At 44.6% G+C, this 20,968-nt stretch overlaps 2 protein-coding genes across 2 annotated transcripts in view; one reads left to right on the forward strand and one right to left on the reverse strand.

Moving 5' to 3' along the window:
* Positions 1–8,247, reverse strand: part of slc30a6 (solute carrier family 30 member 6) — a 40,365-nt gene extending 32,118 nt beyond the window's left edge. The window contains exons 1-4 of the mRNA XM_046401113.1: positions 7,883–8,247; positions 7,056–7,102; positions 5,239–5,325; positions 333–417 (exon numbers count right to left, since the gene is read on the reverse strand). Of these exons, the coding sequence (XP_046257069.1) occupies positions 333–417; positions 5,239–5,325; positions 7,056–7,102; positions 7,883–8,132 (469 nt within the window). The 5' untranslated portion in view covers positions 8,133–8,247. The remainder of the gene's footprint in view (positions 1–332; positions 418–5,238; positions 5,326–7,055; positions 7,103–7,882) is intronic.
* Positions 8,248–11,738: 3,491 nt separating this feature from the next.
* sult6b1 (sulfotransferase family, cytosolic, 6b, member 1) lies at positions 11,739–20,409 on the forward strand. Its single transcript, XM_046401114.1, has 7 exons — positions 11,739–12,040; positions 14,628–14,740; positions 16,661–16,750; positions 16,830–16,956; positions 18,114–18,208; positions 18,330–18,483; positions 19,128–20,409. The coding sequence occupies exons 1-7, from the start codon at positions 11,866–11,868 to the stop codon at positions 19,253–19,255; spliced, it is 882 nt and encodes a 293-aa protein (XP_046257070.1). The 5' UTR covers positions 11,739–11,865; the 3' UTR covers positions 19,256–20,409.
* Positions 20,410–20,968: the final 559 nt, after the last annotated feature.

The raw sequence follows: 20,968 nt of genomic DNA on the forward strand, positions 1-20,968 counted from the left end.
AGAGGAAATAAACTAAAGCTCGAGGTCGCCAACCCGGCAGATGTGTTCTCTGTGCTGCAGCACCGGAGGGTAAAAACAGACGCTGTTTCTTCAACATGCCCTTTAAAGTGCCATATTTTGACTGAGGTGACCCCCCACCTCACACACACACACACACACACACACACACACACACACACACACACACAAACACACACAAGCTTCAGTGTACATGTGTTTAAGTGTCAATCTGTGTTTACTGTATGTAGACAGGCATCTCCACCTGTTAATGTCGGTGTGTGTGTGTGTGTGTGTGTGTGTGTGTGTGTGTGTGTGTGTGTGTGTGTGCTCACCCATGCTGTTGGTGGAGCTGCACCACATCAGCAGACAGCCGGTACACAGCAGGTTGAAAGCCCCGAACAGCAGGATCCTCCACGACTGAAAACGACAACAAACAAACAAAATAACCGTTGAAGAGCGAGAACAAACGGCGCAAAGCGGCTCGACCTCGTCATCACTTCACACAAATGGGATCCGCCAACTTTTCTGTCAACACTGAATTTCTGAAAAAAAAAAAAAAGCTTTTATCAGCCATTCAGTAAATGCTTGAGGAGTCTAACCATGAAATAATTTGTCCACAAACACTGACAAACTGATTTTTTAAATATTTCTATTATCATCGTTATTAAGGGTGCTTCACTTTCATACATTTCGTAAAAAAGGTTAAATATCGGATCTGAGAATCGACCAAAATCTGCCCGTTTTCTGGACTTTATACGCAGTACGCGTCCTCCTTTATGTAGCACCATGCAGCATGCCGGAGGAACGTTGTTTCATTGCTCTATGTGCTACACAGTTTTCTGTTCAACTTGTCCAAAGGGAAACCCAGAAAACAGTGATGACCCTAAGCTCTTCCTGAGGAGAACAAAGAAGAGGCCGAGCTGAACTTCTCCTTAACGGGATTCCCCCCGACTGTCAGTCAGTGTCCTGCAGCAGATGCTCTGGCAGGTGAACAGCTGCCGTCTTCTCTGAATCCAAAGCTACACGTGGACGGGGAGCCGCTGGGTTTTGGCTGCTGGACGGACTGCGAGTTTCCCGCCGGGGGCCGACCTGCTGCTGTGTCAGGGATACGGGTGGATTCTCTGGGCGAGCGAGGCCTGGCCGTGTGGCCTAACACGTTCGCTGGAGTCTGAATCAGTTCATCACAGAAACACCAGCTCAGGGGAAGGTCACTTTCAGAGGCCCGGAGAGCAGAAAACAGACTCAGTGCTGAGGAAGAGCAGCTCTGCTCATCAGTAACATTTGCAGCGTGTAGCAAGTCTGATTATTCATTTTGGATATTTACCACTCTAAATGCCAAAACAGAAAAATATATCGAACAAAAAGGAGATAATGTAGCTAAAACATCAACTCAAATAATGCAAATTAGGGACTTCATTTAAGAAGCTGAGAGTTGTTTTTACTAATAAAGTTCTGGATCAATCGATGAGTCTACTGGTCTGGTGAAAACACTCCTACTGGACGATACAATCGCAGGTGTCACACAAACGACTGTGGGATGGACTCTACGAGCTCACATGTACAACACATGACGCTCTCTTCTGGTGTGAATGTGACTGCTGGCTGCAGCTGCTGTGTGTTCATTTTGCAGGAAGAGGTTTTGAAGTAACTGTGCTTGTTACATGTGCCATGGCATTTTTATCGTTGCTCGGTTGTTTTTTTAAGTTGTGTGGTATTTTCTGATGAAATCCGCCAAGGCTCTCTGAGGAACGTGATCATGTATTTTCACATTTCTGCTGAACGCAAAGCTGCAACAAGCTCATCCAGAGAAAAGGACTTTTGTTTGGCCACAACATCAACATGAAAGTTTGATGAGGGTTAAGCAACTAAAGCTGCTTAGGAAAAGACTCAGTCAACGTCATAAAAGGGACCAACATGGACTTGATGGTAGAAGCGCATCACGAATGCCTTCTAACAAGGTTTTGTCAAGCATCACTTCCTCCTTCGTCATTACTCGCACAAACAACCACAAGTTGCCTGTGAAGAAAATGTGAACAGAGGTTCAATTGAAGCGTGTGCACAAAGGATCAATGCTGTTGTTGTATGGTGACGACGGTCTTGATGCTTATGATCCGTTCAACACCGTTCTTACTCCTTCTGCCTGGATGTAAATTCAGCAGAATTTTCAGTGAAGAAAAAAACAGAAATAAAACCTTGAGTCTAAACTCACCCTCAGAGCAGCAAGAAGGAGAGAGATTGTGTGTGTCAGAGGGAAGAGAAACAAGAAATGGAACATGGGAGCGCACATGTGTGTGTGTGTGTGTCCGTGTGTGTCCGTGTGTGTCCTGGCCTGTCACTTCGTGTTGGAGTCATATCCCATGGTGGGGAGCACCGAGTGCTGTGAAATCTACAATTACTGTGGTGTGCTGTGTTATGACAGCACTGGGGCGTCTGGTGACAGCACTAGCTCCAGCGACAGGCATGGGAGACCCACAGTGTGTGTGTGTGTGTGTGTGTGTGTGTGTGTGTGTGTGTGTGTGTGTGTGCGTGTGTGTGTGTGCAAACAGAGAGACAGCACTGGGTCCAAAACATTCCCAACCCCCCCTTCATGCACACATACACTCAGTGCCTGGAGCAGAGTACGTGGTTGTTAAATCCTGACACTCTACTGCCCCCGTCTGTCCGTCAGCGCTGTCGTCCGGCTATCCGGCGGCGTAACGGCGTGCCAGTATATTGAGGTTACATGTGACATTGGAGTGACAGGGCTGCTGCGCCCGTCGAGCGGCTCAGTCACCAGGTACTGTATAAAATAAGGAGCCCCTGCTGATGCCAGGCCTGATTACATCATCGCTGAGCGCCGTGCCGCGCTGCCGCATCATCGGGCAGCGCCAAACAAATGTGTGTCATCGTGGTGAGGAGGGGCGTGACTCATATGAGCCTCTAAAGATGAGAGGAAGAACACAAATTGAGTTTCCTGGTAACAGCTGGGAGGATGTGCAGTTGGATTTGTGGGTTATTCTGACCAAACAGAAACCTCCCTTCCTGTGGCAGCAAAAGCAGAGAAAAAAAACCGTCCTCTCCCGCTCTGAGTCTCCTCGGATCGGAGCCGTCACAGCCCTGTGTCTCCAGGGTGGCCCTGTTCTCCTCTCAAAATAAACCTAATTACATAATGAAGCGACGGCTGCGGCGGTCTGTTAACACGGACGGAGGAATTTCCAACTCGGTTGCTGGAGCAGAAACGAGATGACGCCCGGTCGTCTCACTCTCCTGTCCTCCAGTCATGTCTTTCCTCTGCTGACGGCCTCATGTCCCTGTTCCACTTGTATCAGAACATTTTGTCACTGCAGCATCCAGCACTACAAACACGTGCTGAACAATGGACGTGGAGAGCAGAAACCGTCCAAAGTCTCAGTGCTACTCTGAAAATGTGCTTAGCGTGGATCCCCCTGACAAACGGAACACACCGAGTAAAGTTAATGTAACCTGTGCAAGTTTGCTGTGAAATTTTATTGCAGACAACTTTAAGGAGAGTCAAAAGAAAAGACACAATTTTATAGCTGTAGGAGATGCAGGAAGTAGTGTTTGTGGAGCTGGGACATAACTGTTGCAAATGATGGCAGGATGAAAAGCTGGCTCACTGACAGGGACGAGCTGGGACAAATCACACAAATATGGAAACACCTCTCGCAAAATTTGTCCTCAAAAGGCAGTGATGGTGCACTGAAGTGTTGAGAGTGATTATCAGTTTCTGAGTGAGGTTTCTCACACCTGAAAGGTGCAGAGATGCTCAAATAACGAGCACTTTGTTGAAGGCATACCGACGTTTCAGAAAGAGAAAATACTGACAACATCTCATGTCTGGAATAAAAATGTCCAGATTTAAAAATCACATTACTTCAGCACAAAGGATCACCTATCAGCGACTGCTGCAAAAAATATTCTGCTGTAATCGGCCTGTAAAACTCCCGTCGGTTGAAATGAACCTGAAATCGGATGTTGACAAGCCTTCACCTTATTTGACAACACAAAAGGTAACCGGAGACGTGAGATGAGGCGCTGAGGACGCACACCTCAACTTTCCTCGCTTTGAACTATGTTTGGCCTCTAAGCCGTGTTGGACACCGTGTAATCCAATCCAAGGCTCTATGTGGAAGAAAGACCCCCTGCCAGCATGTGGTCAGAGTGGATTACAGAACAATAACGCTGACACACACACACACACACACACACACACACACACACACACACAAAATAATCATGTCATTATCACGTCTCCAGTGTTCATCAGAAGCATTTTTAGCTTTCACTCTACATCCTTCCCTGCTTCGTTGTGACGCACAGCACACAACTGCTTTCTCCTCTAAAAGCATTTGAACTGAACGTGTTTTCTGATCGGGAAATCAGGACATGAAGGAGGTGTGTTGCTGTTTGCGTTGTGAGGATGCATTTACTGGCGGCTGGATATAACACGTACAGTTAGAAATGGGAAACATTTATAATCTGTGTTTAGAAGTACTAGTAGCTTTAAATTGTACAGGTTTTAGCCAAAGTGGGTGACATGAGAGACAAAACATCTGGACGCCACCTGGTGGCTGGCTGCAGTACAGCTCATAAAATCCTGCCTCTCCATATTAGCAGATGGGACACGAGCCAAAATAAGTACATGCCAAATAAATTTTTCCCAAAGACACTTTCTGTCATTTTGAGGTAGGTCTTATCACACTATGCACGTTCAAGTAATTTTTTTTTTTTTCATTATTTTAATTAGTTATTAATTAGCGATATTACATTGTCAATTTATTCTTCCTTGTAGGGTTTCTTAGTTTCTGCAAAAAGAAAACCAGCCACAGCAATGTAAAAGCTCTGAACTCGGAAGCTGCCCAAAAATAAAAAGTGGACCAGCGTTCAGCTCGTGGTGGATGTTACTTTACTGTGAGAGCTTCATCCTGCTGCTTTCACTGGAACACAGTGACCTGCTGGGAAAACAGGATTACTGGAGGTGTTTGGGTTCAACTGTGTATGAGACACAGAACCTAACCAGCTTACAGGAGAGTGGGATTATAAAGCGAGGATTCTCCTGAGGCCGACTACCGAGCGCAAACCGAGACAACGTCTGGACCATGAAAAACATGAGATAAAAGAATACCTGAGCTGACGCGACTATTGCATCTGCCTTTAGAAAAGTGTAAAATTAGGGGTTTTGCGATGCATTTCATCTCACACACACACAAACACACACACACTCATACACTCTCTTACCCGTCTGTCTGAGGAGACCAGTCTGAATTCCTGCAGGAGTTTTCCAAAGACGGATCTTTGTGTCTTCCTGAATGGATGAATCGTGCCCTTCAAATTAAAACAGAATCATTACAATTATGAAAACTAACTTCCAACATGAGAATGACACTTCATCTGATGCAGAACGGGTGTAAATCTGTAATAAGTTTTCTGGGATAACATGTGGACGAATTGAATCTCAGTCAGGTTCGTCAGCTCTCTCACACTAAAGTCTGAGGCAAGTGTGACCTGCGATGCCACCGAGTGGTGTGTCAGTGTACAACACCCACTTCACCTCAACTGAGTCCTACAAAACAACTTTATTCTTTACCTTGACTGTAAAAAGTAGTTTGGGTTGTGAAGATGACAGAGGAAAGGCTACAGATGATGATTAATTTCTTAGGAGATTCAAAAACCAATAGAGGCTCCTTTTAAATGAGATAAACAAGCTTGTATCCTATGGCAACAAAGTCATAAAACTAACCTAAATTCATTAGATGCATATTTACATTTCATTAGGAGTGTCAGGATTCTCCACATTCACGATTCGATTTGACTAAAATGATTTTGCTCAGCAGCGGTTAGGGTGTCGGACCCGTAACCGGTGGATCGCTGGTTCGATTCCCCATCCCGGTGTCCATGGCTGAGGTACCCTTGAGCAAGGTACCTAACCCCCACTGCTCCCCGGGCGCTGCACGCGGTCGCCCACTGCCCCGGTTTGCTGTGTGTGTGTGCACGTCACTTGGGTGGGTTAAATGCAGAGAACGAATTTCGTTGGAGTGAGTTCCCTCCAATGACAAAATATGTCACTTTCATCATCATCTTTTCAGCAGCTGTTAGACAATCGAGTCTTGATTTGTGAAGATCAGCAGATCACCGGTTCAAAGCCCTGACAAGCCCTGCTGTCTACATCAAACTATTCCTCAAAAGAAATCCAGTTCAGAATTTCTCCTCCTGGTGGCTTTTTGCAGAGCACACAGACTAGTTTTTGCTTTTCTTTAGACACCTGCTAGACTTGCTTGTGTAAGTGAGGAAGAGACTGAGAGGTGATGATCATGTTGGTGTTAACAATAACTGAAAATGAAAACTCATTTTGACTGATTTACACTTTGGAACTGAAATTGTGACACTCCTAATTCAGATTATTAATACAAAAAGTATAAACACTATTATGAACAATTATTTTTATATCAATCTGCTTTACACACTAAGTTCAGTGTTTCCTAAGATGATAAACTTCTAATAAATAATAAAATTAAAGCAATGCAGCAGTTTAATAAATCCAAATGTGATGATGAGAAACAAGAACTCTAAGCCTGAAATTGTGATTTAACAGGACTGCTGCAAAAACACACCGTAAAGTGTGTCTGTCTGTAACAAAATGCCAGGAGAGATCTCGCAATGGAAAGAGTTTTCTCCTTCATGTTCATCCACGAGATACACGCAAACCAGGAAATTAAACCAGCATCTCAATGAGGATCACTGTTAAGAAGTTTCAGGATTAACATGCTTGTTCACTGGATTACCAGCTTTACCAAAATGATCACAGAAACATTACATGTAAGGTTTTAGTGCTGATGTTGTGCTTAAATCAAACATTTGGTTTTAGAGACCAATCCGTACCTAAAGACTCAAATCTCAACATGAATATTTAAGACTAAACAAGGTGAGATCAGAAGTTTCAGCAGTTTTGTGCCTCTGAGGTTCATCCTGCATACTCTCACAAATTCATGTTTAAAAAACTGTCACCTAATTGATGCACTGCCATCAACCCCGATAAACCCCCCGCAGACACTCACCAGGACGTACGTGTCATGCTCGTGCTTCTTCCTGTGCATGTGGCCATCTGTGGAGGAACACGGATACTACTGTTAACATGCAACAACAACAACAACAACAACAAAACGCGCGGATAAACAGCCATCTCAAACACACACGCACTCGTCTCCTTAAAGCACCTTAATCCATAAATGTTTGATTGATTTAATAAGCTTCAGAGAAGACGAGCAGAGATGTTCAATCACACAGCAAAGGATGCATATTTAATGAGTGAGACGTGACTGTTTTGACAGTCATATCGTAACACCATTCGTGATGACATGGGATGTGACAGGACCTCATCAGCGGTTAGCACCTCTGTGAGTTCATTTCCTGTACAAACCCTCTGCCGGGCCTTTTAATATTACTACGTGCACTGGATCGAAATATTGTTTTAAAGTGAAGTGAAACTTGTTTACATAGATTGGCTTAAAATGTAAACGTACCCCCAGGAAACAACTCAAAATGCCCCACAAATAAGTTACAAGCTGCTCTACGCTCGAGTTTTTCCAGTCGTTAAAGCAGTTTTGTGAATTTACTCGACTGTCTGTTTAAAGTGTCTGTCTGTAGCTTCTATGCTACTATAGCGATACACAAACGTTACCGGGGGCCCAAACGGACACACGGAGCACTAAGCTGGTTTACACTGACCGTTCAGAACAACGTTAATGTTTGCACTGTCGTTATAAACACCTAACAGACAAACAAACAGAAGAACAGCCAAGCTCAAAAGCAGCTGTTAGCCCAGCTAGCAAAGCCGCCTGTTTGACTACGTGTTGTTAGCTATTAGCCTGTTAGCATAACAAACCTGAATCACTGATGTTAATGACATCCACCGACACCATGTCAGGTTTATCCAGCGGCCCCACTTTCCTCTCGGTCACCCCGGACGGAACCACGTCCGGCTTCGGACCGAACTTTCTGGGGTAAAACTCCCCGACATTGTGGTAAGACAGACCCGAAGACGTGGACATCACTCCGTCCATCGCCGTTTTTTTTTTGTTTTTTTGTGGACTTCCTGTACCCATCAGCCTGTTCAATTTCACTGCTTGGCGCATGCGAATTAGTGGTCGTCTTCTTCTTTGAGTTTTGACATATATTCACTATTACAAAACATTTAAGCTGTAACATATCATAACGTCACAGTTATAATTTTTAAAGTGTTAATGATAAATAATTATACAATAACAGTGAGCCGTCTCGTTTCTGAACAGTCGCGGGTTTTAATAGCGGTTAGCAAACCAGCCTCTAGGTACATTACCGCCGCCTAGTGGCCTGGAGTGTACGACAGTAGCAGAAACTTGTAGTAGTAGCAAAAAGCTAAACTAAGTTCTCTTTATTACGGCTGTAACTCTTATGTAATTGATCTACAGATGGTGTTCTTTCCATGGTGTCTTTTCTATCATATTCCCAAATGTAATATTTTGTTTTCAATCATTTAGTACAGATATTAACTCTCTTCTTGATTAATTAAACTAGGCGTGACAGGTTCAAACGTGGAAATCTGTGTATTATGTCTGGGGCCCACAGACCGAGTGTGTGTGGTCACTAATTCTTAAAAGTCAATTCGTGTGTGTGTGTGTGTGGAACATGTGCTCGCTCATTTGCACAGCAGTGAATGGTGATTTTTGTTTGTAGAGTGACACCGCGAGGCCCCCGAGCAGAGTGGAGTCCTGAACGACTGACACTGAAACAAAAGAGAGAGAGAGGGTGAGAGAGGGTGAGAGAGGGTGAGGAAGAGACAAAGTGAAATCTGATGATGAGATGTAAAGACACTTAAAAAACGAGTGAGATGGACATATTTGTTTGTCTTGTTTGAGGAAGTGGTACAGCCTGCAGTGTGACAGTAACAGCATTTCCTCCATCTGGCTCGCAGCCCAGCGTGGCCTCTGGATCTCCGGTTTCCTGCCACATCAGTGAGCCATCAGATGACCGGCCCCACGCAACAGGAGCGTTTACTGCTAAAGGTTACTGTACAGCACACTGAGGGCTTGTGGAAGAAAAGTGCCTCCATCGGTGACTCTTGTTGTACAGATTTGACTGTTGCCAGGCTGTTGTCAAGCTGTTGTCAAGCTGTTGCCATGCTGTTGCTATGCTGTTGCCATGCTGTTGTCAGGCTGTAAACAGAGTCATTAACAAAACCCAGCTTGCTGTGGTGTCAGTAGATCCACTCAGATACGTTCATTTCCAGTCAGGACATTTGGTTTCAGTACCACAGGCTCTCCCACTCTTAAAGGGGCAGTTCACCTCAAATCAAATCCACGTATGTGTTTTGGTGTGAGTTGCCGAGTTTGGGAGACGTCCATTTCAGTGCACAAGAGAAAACGTTGCTTTGCTTGACTTTTGCCCCTCGTAAATCAAATATTATAAAATTCAATATTATTATAAATAATATCCTGAGTGGAGTTACAACTCTGGAACTCAGCGGATTTGCATCCTTTTGCTTAATCTTACAAAATGTGGGCTTTATTGAAAATTGATTCATTCAGTCTTTTTTATGGCACATGCACATTATGCACATTAACATGCACATTACGTAACACAGCTGAGTGAGCAAAGTGTCCGTCTGTATCTGCAGTGACGGATGTTTCCTGTGCTGTTTCTTCCTGAAGGTACAGCTTTCGTGAACAGCTTAATTACACAATATGTGGCCAAATGTTTGCAGACACCCCCTGCACACATTTTTTAGTGTCTTTTCCTGGTTTGCTCTGTGCCTTTAAGTTCCTGTGACAATGTTTTGGACAGCAGTGCAGCTTCAAAGGAGTTCCCCGAAGAACCGTTTTAAAAACGGTTGTCCGCATGCTTTTTAACAGACATTTCAGTGAGAAGTAAACAGATTGAGAGCAGGCTGGAAAACATGTCTGCAGTGTTGTCCCTTGCTGGTGAAGAATGAAATAGAGACTTCTGCCGGCCGACAAGATCTTGTATTCCTTTGCAAAAGAAGGTCAATCGTCACACAGAGTTATAGTCAGAGTGAGGAAAGACCCCGACCATGGGGAGAGCTACCTTTTTATGGATAGAGGCACACACCTCTTTGTTCTGTTACCACTATTGTCTGCTTCACCCCAGGATGTTCCTGCCGAGTTGTGCATTCTGTAGAAAGGGTTTGGACTTTAGAGACAGAGGTGATGGTTTCCGTCTCAAGGGTTTGGACTTTAGAGACAGAGGTGATGGTTCCCGTCTCAAGGGTTTGGACTTTAGAGACAGAGGGGATGGTTTCCGTCTCAAGGGTTTGGACTTTAGAGACAGAGGGGATGGTTTCCGTCTCAAGGGTTTGGACTTTAGAGACAGAGGTGATGGTTCCCGTCTCAAGGGTTTGGACTTTAGAGACAGAGGTGATGGTTTCCGTCTCAAGGGTTTGGACTTTAGAGACAGAGGTGATGGTTTCCGTCTCAAGGGTTTGGACTTTAGAGACAGAGGTGATGGTTCCCGTCTCAAGGGTTTGGACTTTAGAGACAGAGGTGATGGTTTCCGTCTCAAGGGTTTGGACTTTAGAGACAGAGGTGATGGTTTCCGTCTCAAGGGTTTGGACTTTAGAGACAGAGGTGATGGTTCCTGTCTCACCCTAGGACTGGTGTTGCAGAGTTTGTGTATTCAGTCTAGATGTTAAACAAAGACACATGAACAAATGGTATCTGGGTGAGAAGACAGTGAGTGGGGTATTAATTCAGAGGAGGAGGTCATGGCAGTTTCAAAGAGATTAAAACTGCCACTACAGCAGTCTGTTTTCTGAGTGATGAATGTCATTAGCTTTGTGAATTTTTGGGAAAGTCAGTGTGCCTTCACTGAGTCGCTCCAGCTTGTGGCTACAGTTCAGGATGTGAAATTAACAAAGTGCAGGGCTTTGACACCGGAGAGTGAGGATCATCTTAACTCTGTTTTCTTATTAGTCTAAACTCGCTTGTGAAACTCAGTGACCTCGCCTCCCGTATTCATACTATGGGCGCCTCTAGAGGTCCAAAGTGGTATTACAGACAAGATGGGCCGCGGCTAGCTAGACAATCACGTTTCATGTTTTGCATTATCAGACGTCAGCACATCACCATCTGGCAGCGCTGAGACCTGCGGTTCCAGCAGAGAACGTGGAGAACATTTGTACTGAGTCCCAGTCCTCCTGGAACCACAACACCTACAGACATCTGCACTCATTCATATGGATTCACACACACACACACACACACAGAGACACGTATGCACACACTCTCCACTGTGGATGAAGCTGAGGTCCGTTGCAGATTGTGGGTGGTGCTTTTTCCTCTCACTGACCACGAGTGTGAGTAAACCAGCCTGAGCTAACAGTCAGCTTGTTTCCTGATTGATTTCAGCTTCCTCTGACTGTCAGCTTGTGGGAGGTTTTCAGTGAGTACTTTAGGGCCGGTTGTAAGAATGAGACATGCAAGGAAACTAAAGACAGAGAAGAAGAAGTGTGTGTGTGTGTGTGTGTGTTTTGGGGGCCTGTAGTCAGTCTGTCAGCATGTAAATTCCATGTGGTGAACAATGTACACACATCTCCCATCAGTCACACCTCCACACACACACACACACACACACACACACACATTTTCCTGAGCGTGTGTGTGTGCAGTGTAGTGAGAGGAGGCGGAGGCGGAGGAGGAGGAACCAGGCACCTCCTCCTTTTGCTGCTCCTACACACAGAGCGTCAGTCTCTCTTTCTTTCAGTGTTTGCTCACTGGCAGGGCAGCAGTGGACGGACGCTCGGCTGAACTACTTGAAGTCAGAATAGAAGTTTTTGATTGGTGCAGCGGCACAGAACTGAATCAGAACTCCATCATGAGCGTAGAGTCCAGGATGGAGAAGGCAAAGGAAATGAGCAACGAGGATAAGCTGTACAGATATAACGGGGTGCTGTACCCGACAATCATGTGCCCCGAGGAGCATTTAAAGGGCCTGGACAACATCCAGGCCAGAGAGGATGACGTCATGCTGGTGGCTTACCCAAAATGCGGTGAGTAACGGTGACGAGGTTGTAAACAGCCATCAGATGATGTGATGTGTATGAATGAAAGGGACGATTTGTTTGTGACCTTCGACCTCCTTCTCACAGTCTGCTTATGCAGCATGTTAGTGTTGTGTTTTGTTGTGTGACAGTGAAGCCTGAAGCTTAAAAGGTAAATATAAAATCTTACCAAAAAGGCTGCAAGCACAGAATTAAACTGCAGTAAGTCACTGCAAAGCAACTGATAATAAAAGTCTGAGATATGATTCAGATTTTCCAGCCGTTTAAAAGTTATGATAATGAATCCTGATTCACTGATAAGAACAGAAATCTTTTCTCTGTACATCACTGAGACAACACGTTGTATGTATGTCCTTTATACCAAGAAATAACATAATAATACATAACCAATGAAATAACAGAATGTGTAACATTTGCTGAATTTACAAGAAGGCTTTGAAGTTGTCATAGACAGCATTTAACAAATCTGGTAATTCTGTCCTCACTCAACAACTCACAAAACTGAGTGTTTTTTTAAGGGAGTCTGGTGATTTGTGTTTGAACAGCTGCTTAAATGTCAGCAGGAAAGACACACTTCAGTCATGGAGCTGACAGGTGGGCTCAGTGATGACAAAGGAAAAATAAACGATTTAATGTGTTGCATTTAGAGCTGAATTTCCAACAAGGCACAAATTACTTGGAATTTGTCATAGCTGTTTGACAAGGTGTACTCTGGGGGTGTCGTAGTTACTGGTCAGTTGGTGTGTTCACCAACACCTGCTGCTTACCTGAGCAGGTAAACCAGCCCCAGCACCACACATCATTTGCACAAACAAAGAGGAAAACACCATAGGAGGTCATTTAAATGTGAAAGTGACCTTCCCAACAGTGTTTGAATTCCATCACACGCAGCCATTTTCACTTCACTCATTTAAGAAAAACACAAAAACTGATGATGACACGTGACATATCTATTTTGAGGTATTTCTCTTGTGAAACCAGAAATCGTTTTGAAAATGCCTCCTCATTGGTGCATTCAAGGACACACACACATCTAGCAGCTGGAAAATGTCATGTCTGCGTGATAAATGATTCCATGATTAGCACACGTTAACAACATCTCAAAAAGGAAAGGCTTTAGGAATATAAAAGTGTGACTGTAACCAGTGGTTCTGTGTCAGAGTCCTTCCTCAAGCTGACACCTGATGGATCACCTGTGCAGATTGCTCAGGGTCGGGACCATGACGACAGGCTGCAAGACAAAACTGAGGGGTCATGACACGACTGTTATGGATGAAAATAAAGTAAAATAAGAAACAAATAAAAAAAAACTTTCAGTTGAACAGGATAAAAAATAAAGTAGCAGGAAGTAGATAAAATAATCTGACTTTGATCTGCATGCTGGGAATTCGAAAAATGTTGGCACTGAATGTAATGCTGGCTCAGCGTCAGTATTCTTGTCTCAGAGTTGGAAGATCTCAAATCTCAACAATCCTCAAAATGTCGTCCTTGATAGATGATGAAAAGATGAAAGTGACATATTTTGTCATTGGAGGGAACTCACTCCAACGAAATTCGTGCTCTGCATTTAACCCACCCAAGTGTCCCACCGGTTATGGGTCCGACACCCTAACCGCTGATCCACGACTGCCCCCAATAGCATCTTACGAGCCCTTTGCTGGCTCCAGTTTGTGGGAATCCTGACCACTGCAGCACATAAATTTTGCGTCAAGACCTGAGTGCATCTGGTGTTGACTTGATAATTAAAGCAGCTTGTAAAAGCAGCTTTTTTAACGGGTTGAAACCACAAAGCGCTCACAGTCCACTGGGACAGAAGCCTGAACCACCCTGCCGATGCTGCGGTGCGTTTGAGGAATGTGACATATTTTTTTGTTTCCTTTTGAGAGGCTTTTGCTCATCAGTTCGCCGGTGTAGAAATGGTGTGAAGACAGTTGAGGTGAACGCCTCTGTCAGCTCACACATGTCCTGGCATGAGGACCCGTCTGGACCGGGGTCCACATGGGGACCACCAGCTCAGCCTCTTTGTATATATCTGCCTCAGCTTTGCCTGATTTTAAAGTGTCAGTCTTCCCAAACAGGAAAAAATATACACGACATTGTAAGAGAAATTAATTCATCAGGAGAAAAAAATTAAAATAGAAGCTAAAACTAGACAAAATGTTGTGAGTTAAAAGCTTGATGAACGGTCACAATGGGAACAATCCAGCCTGTGCTTTTGATTGGAGATGCTGCTGATCTCAGGGACCACGCAGGAGTCAGGGATCAGTTCCCCCACCACCCCCGTAACCTGACAGAAAACAGCTAAACGCCTGTTAAATGTGATCCAGCAGGAAGCAGGATTATCACCGCAGTGAGGCTGGAGGGCAGTGAACGCACCATGGCACTGCCAAAAGGAAAGACTGCGGTGGCTTTAAGGCCCATAAAACAAGCTGAAAGGACGACCTCAGCTGGGATCCTCCTCAGTGAAAACACGGGATCAGGGTCAGACTCAGTGTTCACTGGGCGCAGTGTTTGACTGTACAACATGTCTGACACACATGTGTGTGTGTGTGTGTGTGTGTGTGTGCGTGAGCAGGCTTTAACTGGATGGTGGGGGTGGTGAGGAAGATCATTGCAGAGGCCACAGGGAAGAACATGGAAGCCAAGATGCCACCCCTGATCGAGTTTTTTGGACCAGAAGCCTTAAAGGTGCTGCTGCTGTGTGAGTGTGTGTCTGTGTGTGTGTGACTGTGAGTGTGACAGGACAGACAGACTGACAGAGATTAAGTCTGTCTATCTGTCAAGTTTCTGTTGAGTCAGCGCCAGTAAATGTTGTCTGGGTGATAAGTGCAGGAACAAATTAAAACGTTGTTAATGTGAACATGTCTCAGTGTGTGTGTGTGTGTGTGTGTGGAGCTTTTTAGCCTCTTTCTAACTGCTTGTGTCTGCTGTCTCCGTCATGAGGCACGTTTCTCTCTGAAGCCGATTTTGAACTTTGATAAATACAACATTGTACTTGAACTAAAAATGAGTGTAGGAAAAGCTATTTCCGTTTAAATGTAATTTTTTCTGAAATTCTGCTCTGCTTTTGAATAAATTATCTATCTTCACTTTCATATCAATTTGAATATTTGAGGTCTTATTGTTTTCACTTGCAGATTTCATGTTTTCAGATTCACCTTCTTTTTTTACAGTTTCAGGTCTTATTTGTTCAGGCTTCAGGTCGTTTGTTCACTTTCTGATCTGATCTTTTCAGTTTGAAACCTTTGACCCGGATGTGGCGTGGGGGGCGTGGCATCATGAGTGACAGCATAACAAAGAAGGCTGAGGAACTTCCTCTATCACGTTGCCTTCAGGGAACATCGGTACTGTGAGAAGTATGACTCCACCCTTCCTCAGCCTCCTTTGATATGCTCATGATGGTGGAAGGTGACGGATGCTGTGCCACGATGATCATGATAATGACGGGCTGAGGAGTCGGAGGTGTGCTGGTCGAGCCTGTTCCCTGCAGCTCGTCCCCTCCTGCGATATGGACTGCAGGTCTGCAGGCCCAGCATTTGTTTTGACAGCATGGCTCCCTGATGGGTGATGAAGGCAGAGCCAGTGCACAGAAACTGACTCTGTGAGAAACACTATGAGTTTCTTTACATTCAAAGCAAACCAGCGGGAGGCTTTAGGAGCAGCAGGAAATATCTGGTCTCATCAGCAGTGAGCTGGCACATAAGACTGTGAGCGAGGGCCCAGCGGTACCACGTTCAGACCCAAAAGCAGGACTGGGAGAGGCAGAAGAAGACAGTCTGTCAGAGAGCGAGTGGCAACAGGCTGCTGTGAATACTGCAGGGCTCATGGATTTTATGTCTTACTCTATGCTATACTGCTGTACACTTCATTACTGCACTATCAGTAAAATACTCGATGCTGTTTATTGCGTAACGTACTACATCCTGTGCTAATGCACATTATGTCTCAGTGTAATCACACGATATGAGACACAACAGAAACACACTCATCCTGAAGTCCCACATTTTGTTCCCTGGTGGGAAGGCTTCAAAATGGCGCTGAAGGTTTTCTGCTGTGATGATACTTACCTGCTCAGATAAGATTTCTGTAGATCGCGGCTGTGCGTTCACCGTTTGTCCTGTTTGTCCAGACCGACCCCCATTAAGCAAACTGAAGTCTGAGTGAAGATCTGTTGTCAAAGTCAAACGCAGACTGAAACTCATCTAACCAACACATTAACATGAGACGTGGTTTTTCCCGTGTGAATGGAAGTGTAGCCCCACGTCGGGGAGCGACTGGGTGGTTATGTGTCATGATTCTGTCTGTCTACTTAAACAAAAGGGACGTCTGACTTAAAACTTCATAAAAGAAACACATCAGTCAACGTTGAGCTTGTCGGTGTCCAAACATGACAACGTGCTCGAGCTGCTGTAAGTTACTGGAGGAAAACGAATCAAAGATGTCCGGTTTCCAGGCCCATCGTTAACCTTCGGGGAAGCTGAACGTTTTCTTCGTGTATCTGCTGCTGCAAATGAGCGTGTGAACGTAATTTCTGGGCCGAGGGGTCATTCATACTTCATCGGCTTCTAGCACCTCCTGACTCCTCCTGTCTTCCTGCTGTCCCTTCAGGTCGTGGATGAGGCTCCATCTCCGAGGTTTCTGGGAACTCACATGCACCCCGACAACATCCCCTCCTCCTTCTATGCAAAGAAAACTAAAGTAAGTTTCCAAACCTCTGCAGCAACACTTTCAGCATAAACAATCAGACTTTTTTTGATTTCTCATGTGTGTTGTGCAGATGCTGGTGATCTTCAGGAACCCCAAAGACACTCTGGTCTCCTTCTATCATTTCTTCAACAACAACCCGGTCCTCCCGTCCGGACAGTCCTGGGAAACCTTCTTCTCCAACTTCATGAGCGGAGAAGGTGAGTGAAAACGGTCCCAGAGCCGTTTGGAGACCCGATCAGCAGATGAGCACGGTTCATTCATGAAAAGACTGAATGTGCCGTGCGTTCAGAGGAGGTGATGTTAGGCCATAGCAGACACCGTGAGGGAGGTTCCTTTTCGGGTTCAGTTTCTGTTCAATTTTACAGGTTTTGTGAATGACAGGAGAAACTGAGGGAAGCTGAAGTCCATCAGCAAGTTCAATCCCAGGATGTGTTGGGAATCCGAGGTCATAATCGATAAGTATAAGTATTTCCATCCCGACCAGATGGTTCTGTGATCTGTGACGGAGTGAGTTTGAGCTCGTCTTGATGAGGAGTCGGCTGAATACATCATCATCATCATCATCATCACGCCGTCGGCACCCTGAGCTCTGCTGCGTTTACGGGCTGATAAAGAGCCCAGCGTTTCAGGTGTGAGGGTCCATCTGCATCCAACAAAACAGAAAAGAAAAGTACCAGAAGTATCATTTAAAAATACCCAATTACAGGAAGAATTTCAGTGTATTAAAACGTAAATAATAACAAGTATTAGTTGGAAATGTGCTTAAAGTAGAACTGGAAAATAAATCAAAATAGCAACAATAGTGAGAGACACGATTTTTGTTTGTCCACTAAGTTCTTAAAGTACTTAAAGTATTCAAAGTGCTTACCTGCAGTAAAATGTAACCGGTCACTCCTATACTATCACACAGCGTATGCACTGTAGTGGTGACTCAGCAGGACTCATCTGTACAGCTTCTCAGCCTGCGCCTCGTTTGTTTGTAAAGCTCTAAAGCTGTTTTCCACCCGCAGCGTGTCACTGCCTCTGTGACACAGCATGACGGCCAGCCCATCACCTGAACGCACTCGTCTTCCTGCACACCTGTTTCCATCCACAGAGTCTTCACAAAGACAGAAAACTCCCACGTGTCAGACACACTGGGGAGATCTGTTTTTAGTGTAGGAGAGAAATTCAGATCCGTAATGCAGTAAATGTACTTTTCTCCTCTCCACCACTGTTGGATTGTCTATTCGTACAAGTTTGTTTGAGGCTCTCTTGATGCCATGTTGAGGTCAAAGGTTAAAGTCACAGGTTATACGTGGATATTCAATTCGTGTGTGTGTGTGTGTGTGTGTGTGTGTGTGTGTGTGTGTAGTCCCCTGGGGGTCATACTTTGAACACGCTTTGGCCTGGGAGAAGAAGATGGGTGACCCCAACGTCATGATTATCACCTATGAAGACATAAAACAGGTAGCTTTGTTCCAATGGAATATTAATGATCAAAACTCACAAGAGAAGTTCTTGACCTGCAGAGACCTGAAACCAGTTCAGTCCACTTCCACAATGATGGGCAGTTTGTCCTGACTTGCAGGACCTGAGTGAGGGCATCCGTCAGATCAGCAGCTTCTTTGGCTTCAGCCTGACGGAGGCTCAGGTGCAGAAGATCGCGGAGGGGAGCACCTTCAAGGCCATGAAGGAGACCGCCACCTCCTCCCACGCCATTGGAAACATCATCTTCAGAAAAGGTGCCCCAGAGACTTTAAACCATTTCCCAGCTAAAACACCCTCTGTTCCTTCCTGTCTGTTTCTCTTTTCATTTTACAAAATAATGCATTGATTTGTACAACCGTGTCCACATTTCCTGCACATGTTGAGGCCAAAGTAAAGCAGCAGAGCTCGCATGTTCTCAAAGCAAACTGCTACACTGCAGCAAGTTCAAATAACACACTTGCACAAGTCTGTGTCACGGAAAATCACGTAATGCTATTGAAATGCTGCTTTTCTGGGGTGTGGCCTGCTATTCTGTGAGTGCAGGGAGCTCAGACTGTTTGTCCAAGGCACACTCGGTTTAAATGCTTCTTTATTTGTTCAGAGTGAGAGTTGTAGATTTATATCAGTGTCACGTAACTGAGCACACGTGCATCCAGCCTGATTCAATCTGCTTAGCCTAGCTTAGCATAAGCATGTAAAGCTCTGATCCACACACAAACAGAAAAGTAAAGACGAGGCAGCTTGTGGTTTTAGTGGGAGTTAACCTGCAGGGACTTGACAGCAGAGTGACTCAGCATATTTCAGAGACAGAGCGTTGTATCACATGAAAAGATAAATCGCTGTCTTTGGCTTAATGTTTCATTCTTTATGACTGTGTCATGTGTTTGTCCCCGAGCAGGAGAAGTCGGAGACTGGAAGAACCACTTCACATCAGAACAAAGCCAAGAGATGGACAACGCCTTCAACAAACACCTGGCAGGAACCAGACTGGGAGCCAAACTCAACTACCAACAGCACTGCCAGTAGGGAGCAAGGAGGCAGGAGAGGAGGGAAGGGGAGGCAGAGCACATAGGAGAAGGGCTTGGAAGACCTGAGCTGAGTCTGACAGGCTTCCTGCTCAGCTGTTGCACAGATCTTTCTGCGCTTTGCTGTGGATTTCAACACAAATCTCATCCATCTTCTGACAGGAAATGCTGCCTGGGAGGCTCAGTTCAGGGCTGAAAGCTCAAACTCAAAGAAGGAATGAAAAGAGACGAAGCAAAAACATGGAAAAGTGCACCCTGGGTTATTAAGTTCTACAACACAGAACAGTGAAGGAACAGTTTAACAATTTGTGAGCTCAAAATTTGAGACCACTTTTGCACTACAACAGATCAATGCTCTGTGCTAAGCTAAGCTAAGCTATCAGTCACGTCAGTAAGAGAAGTTTCGGTGCAGCTCACCACCATCTTTGTCTCTTTCCAGAGACCGAAAATCCTGATTGGTTTAAAGATGAACAGAGCCTGGAGAGGCAGAAAGAAATGTCCATCTTAGTGAGACAAGCTGAAACAAACTCCAAAACTCCTTCCTCTTCGCAATTTTCAGTTTGTACATCATTGATTCCTTTCCTCACCTCCTCTCCTCATGTCTGAGAGAAGCGACTGTAGGAAGAAAGGAAGAAACTCGAATCGAGCCAGCAGGTGTTAAACAAAATGAGACATCCCCACCATGCTTTGCATGTTCCACCTGTATGTCCACTTCCTCCAGGCTGTCCCCTAGTGGTGGCAGACAGTAATGACACCTGAATAATTTGAAAGATTCTACAACAAATTAAACATTTTTGAAGAATTACAAAACATACAGTAAATGTGAACCAAGTTAACACCATTCTGGGAACTGCTTGTTTGCCTTCTGGGCTTGTCTTTCTGTCTGAATAACACCTGAATGCTGCTTTGTTTGAAGTCTGCCAGATCAGTTTTATTTACTGATGTTTGACTCCTGATTGAAGGATGTGGATTATCTTTGCACTGGCAGCTACTCACAGACATCATCTCAGGCTGTGAAACTGTGATTTTGGTACACGTACATGATGTTATGATGGACTCTAACAAATATTCACAGTCGCTGTTTGTATGTATACATAACACACATCACTGTACATGATCATAATGAGAAATAAAACACTTTTTCCAGAGAACTGATTTGATATCAGATTGTTTGACTCCATCTTCGTTTCTCAGCAGTCTTCCTGCTAACATTCTGTCAGTCACACAGAGTGAATGAGACTTATTAGTAATAATAAATATGTACACGGGTCTCAAGAGGCACACCAGATGCGGCTTAAACAAACAAGTACAGTGCAACACAAATTTGACTTAATGCTCAATTCATAAAGGCAAAAGAAAGAGCACTGCTTAGATTGAGTTTTCTTGTTAGCCTGTTTAATGTGATAGGAGTTCAGATTGTCCGCAACATGTGGTTATGGATGTATTTTTGTCTTTATTTATTTAATAAGTAAGCTACCAAGCACTTCATGTTTATTTTTATATTTGAATAATGATGAGCTAGTTGTGTTGCCTTTAGCAACCTTGTTAGTCTGTTTCCAAAAGCATTTGTGAGTGTAAAATAAGAAATTACACAAAAGCAGGGATTAAATCACATAAAGGAACAGTTATAGACAACATAAGAGAAAAAAATATTAAAAGGCACACTAGAATCCCGACCGGAAGTCGTGATCACGCTTACTTCACTGGTTTAACT

The sequence above is a fragment of the Scatophagus argus genome, chromosome 10 (genome assembly GCF_020382885.2).
Source record: "Scatophagus argus isolate fScaArg1 chromosome 10, fScaArg1.pri, whole genome shotgun sequence".
Classification (NCBI taxonomy): Eukaryota; Metazoa; Chordata; class Actinopteri; family Scatophagidae; genus Scatophagus; species Scatophagus argus.

What these genes read in the sequence shown, in the direction of transcription:
- sult6b1 (XM_046401114.1), top strand. Translation starts at nt 11,866, where the DNA reads ATGAGCGTAGAGTCCAGGATGGAGAAGGCAAAGGAAATGAGCAACGAG. An exon ending in CAACTTCATGAGCGGAGAAG is followed by an intron (nt 16,957 to 18,113) that starts GTGAGTGAAAAC and finishes GTGTGTGTGTAG; the next exon opens with TCCCCTGGGGGTCATACTTT. An exon ending in CCTATGAAGACATAAAACAG is followed by an intron (nt 18,209 to 18,329) that starts GTAGCTTTGTTC and finishes CCTGACTTGCAG; the next exon opens with GACCTGAGTGAGGGCATCCG.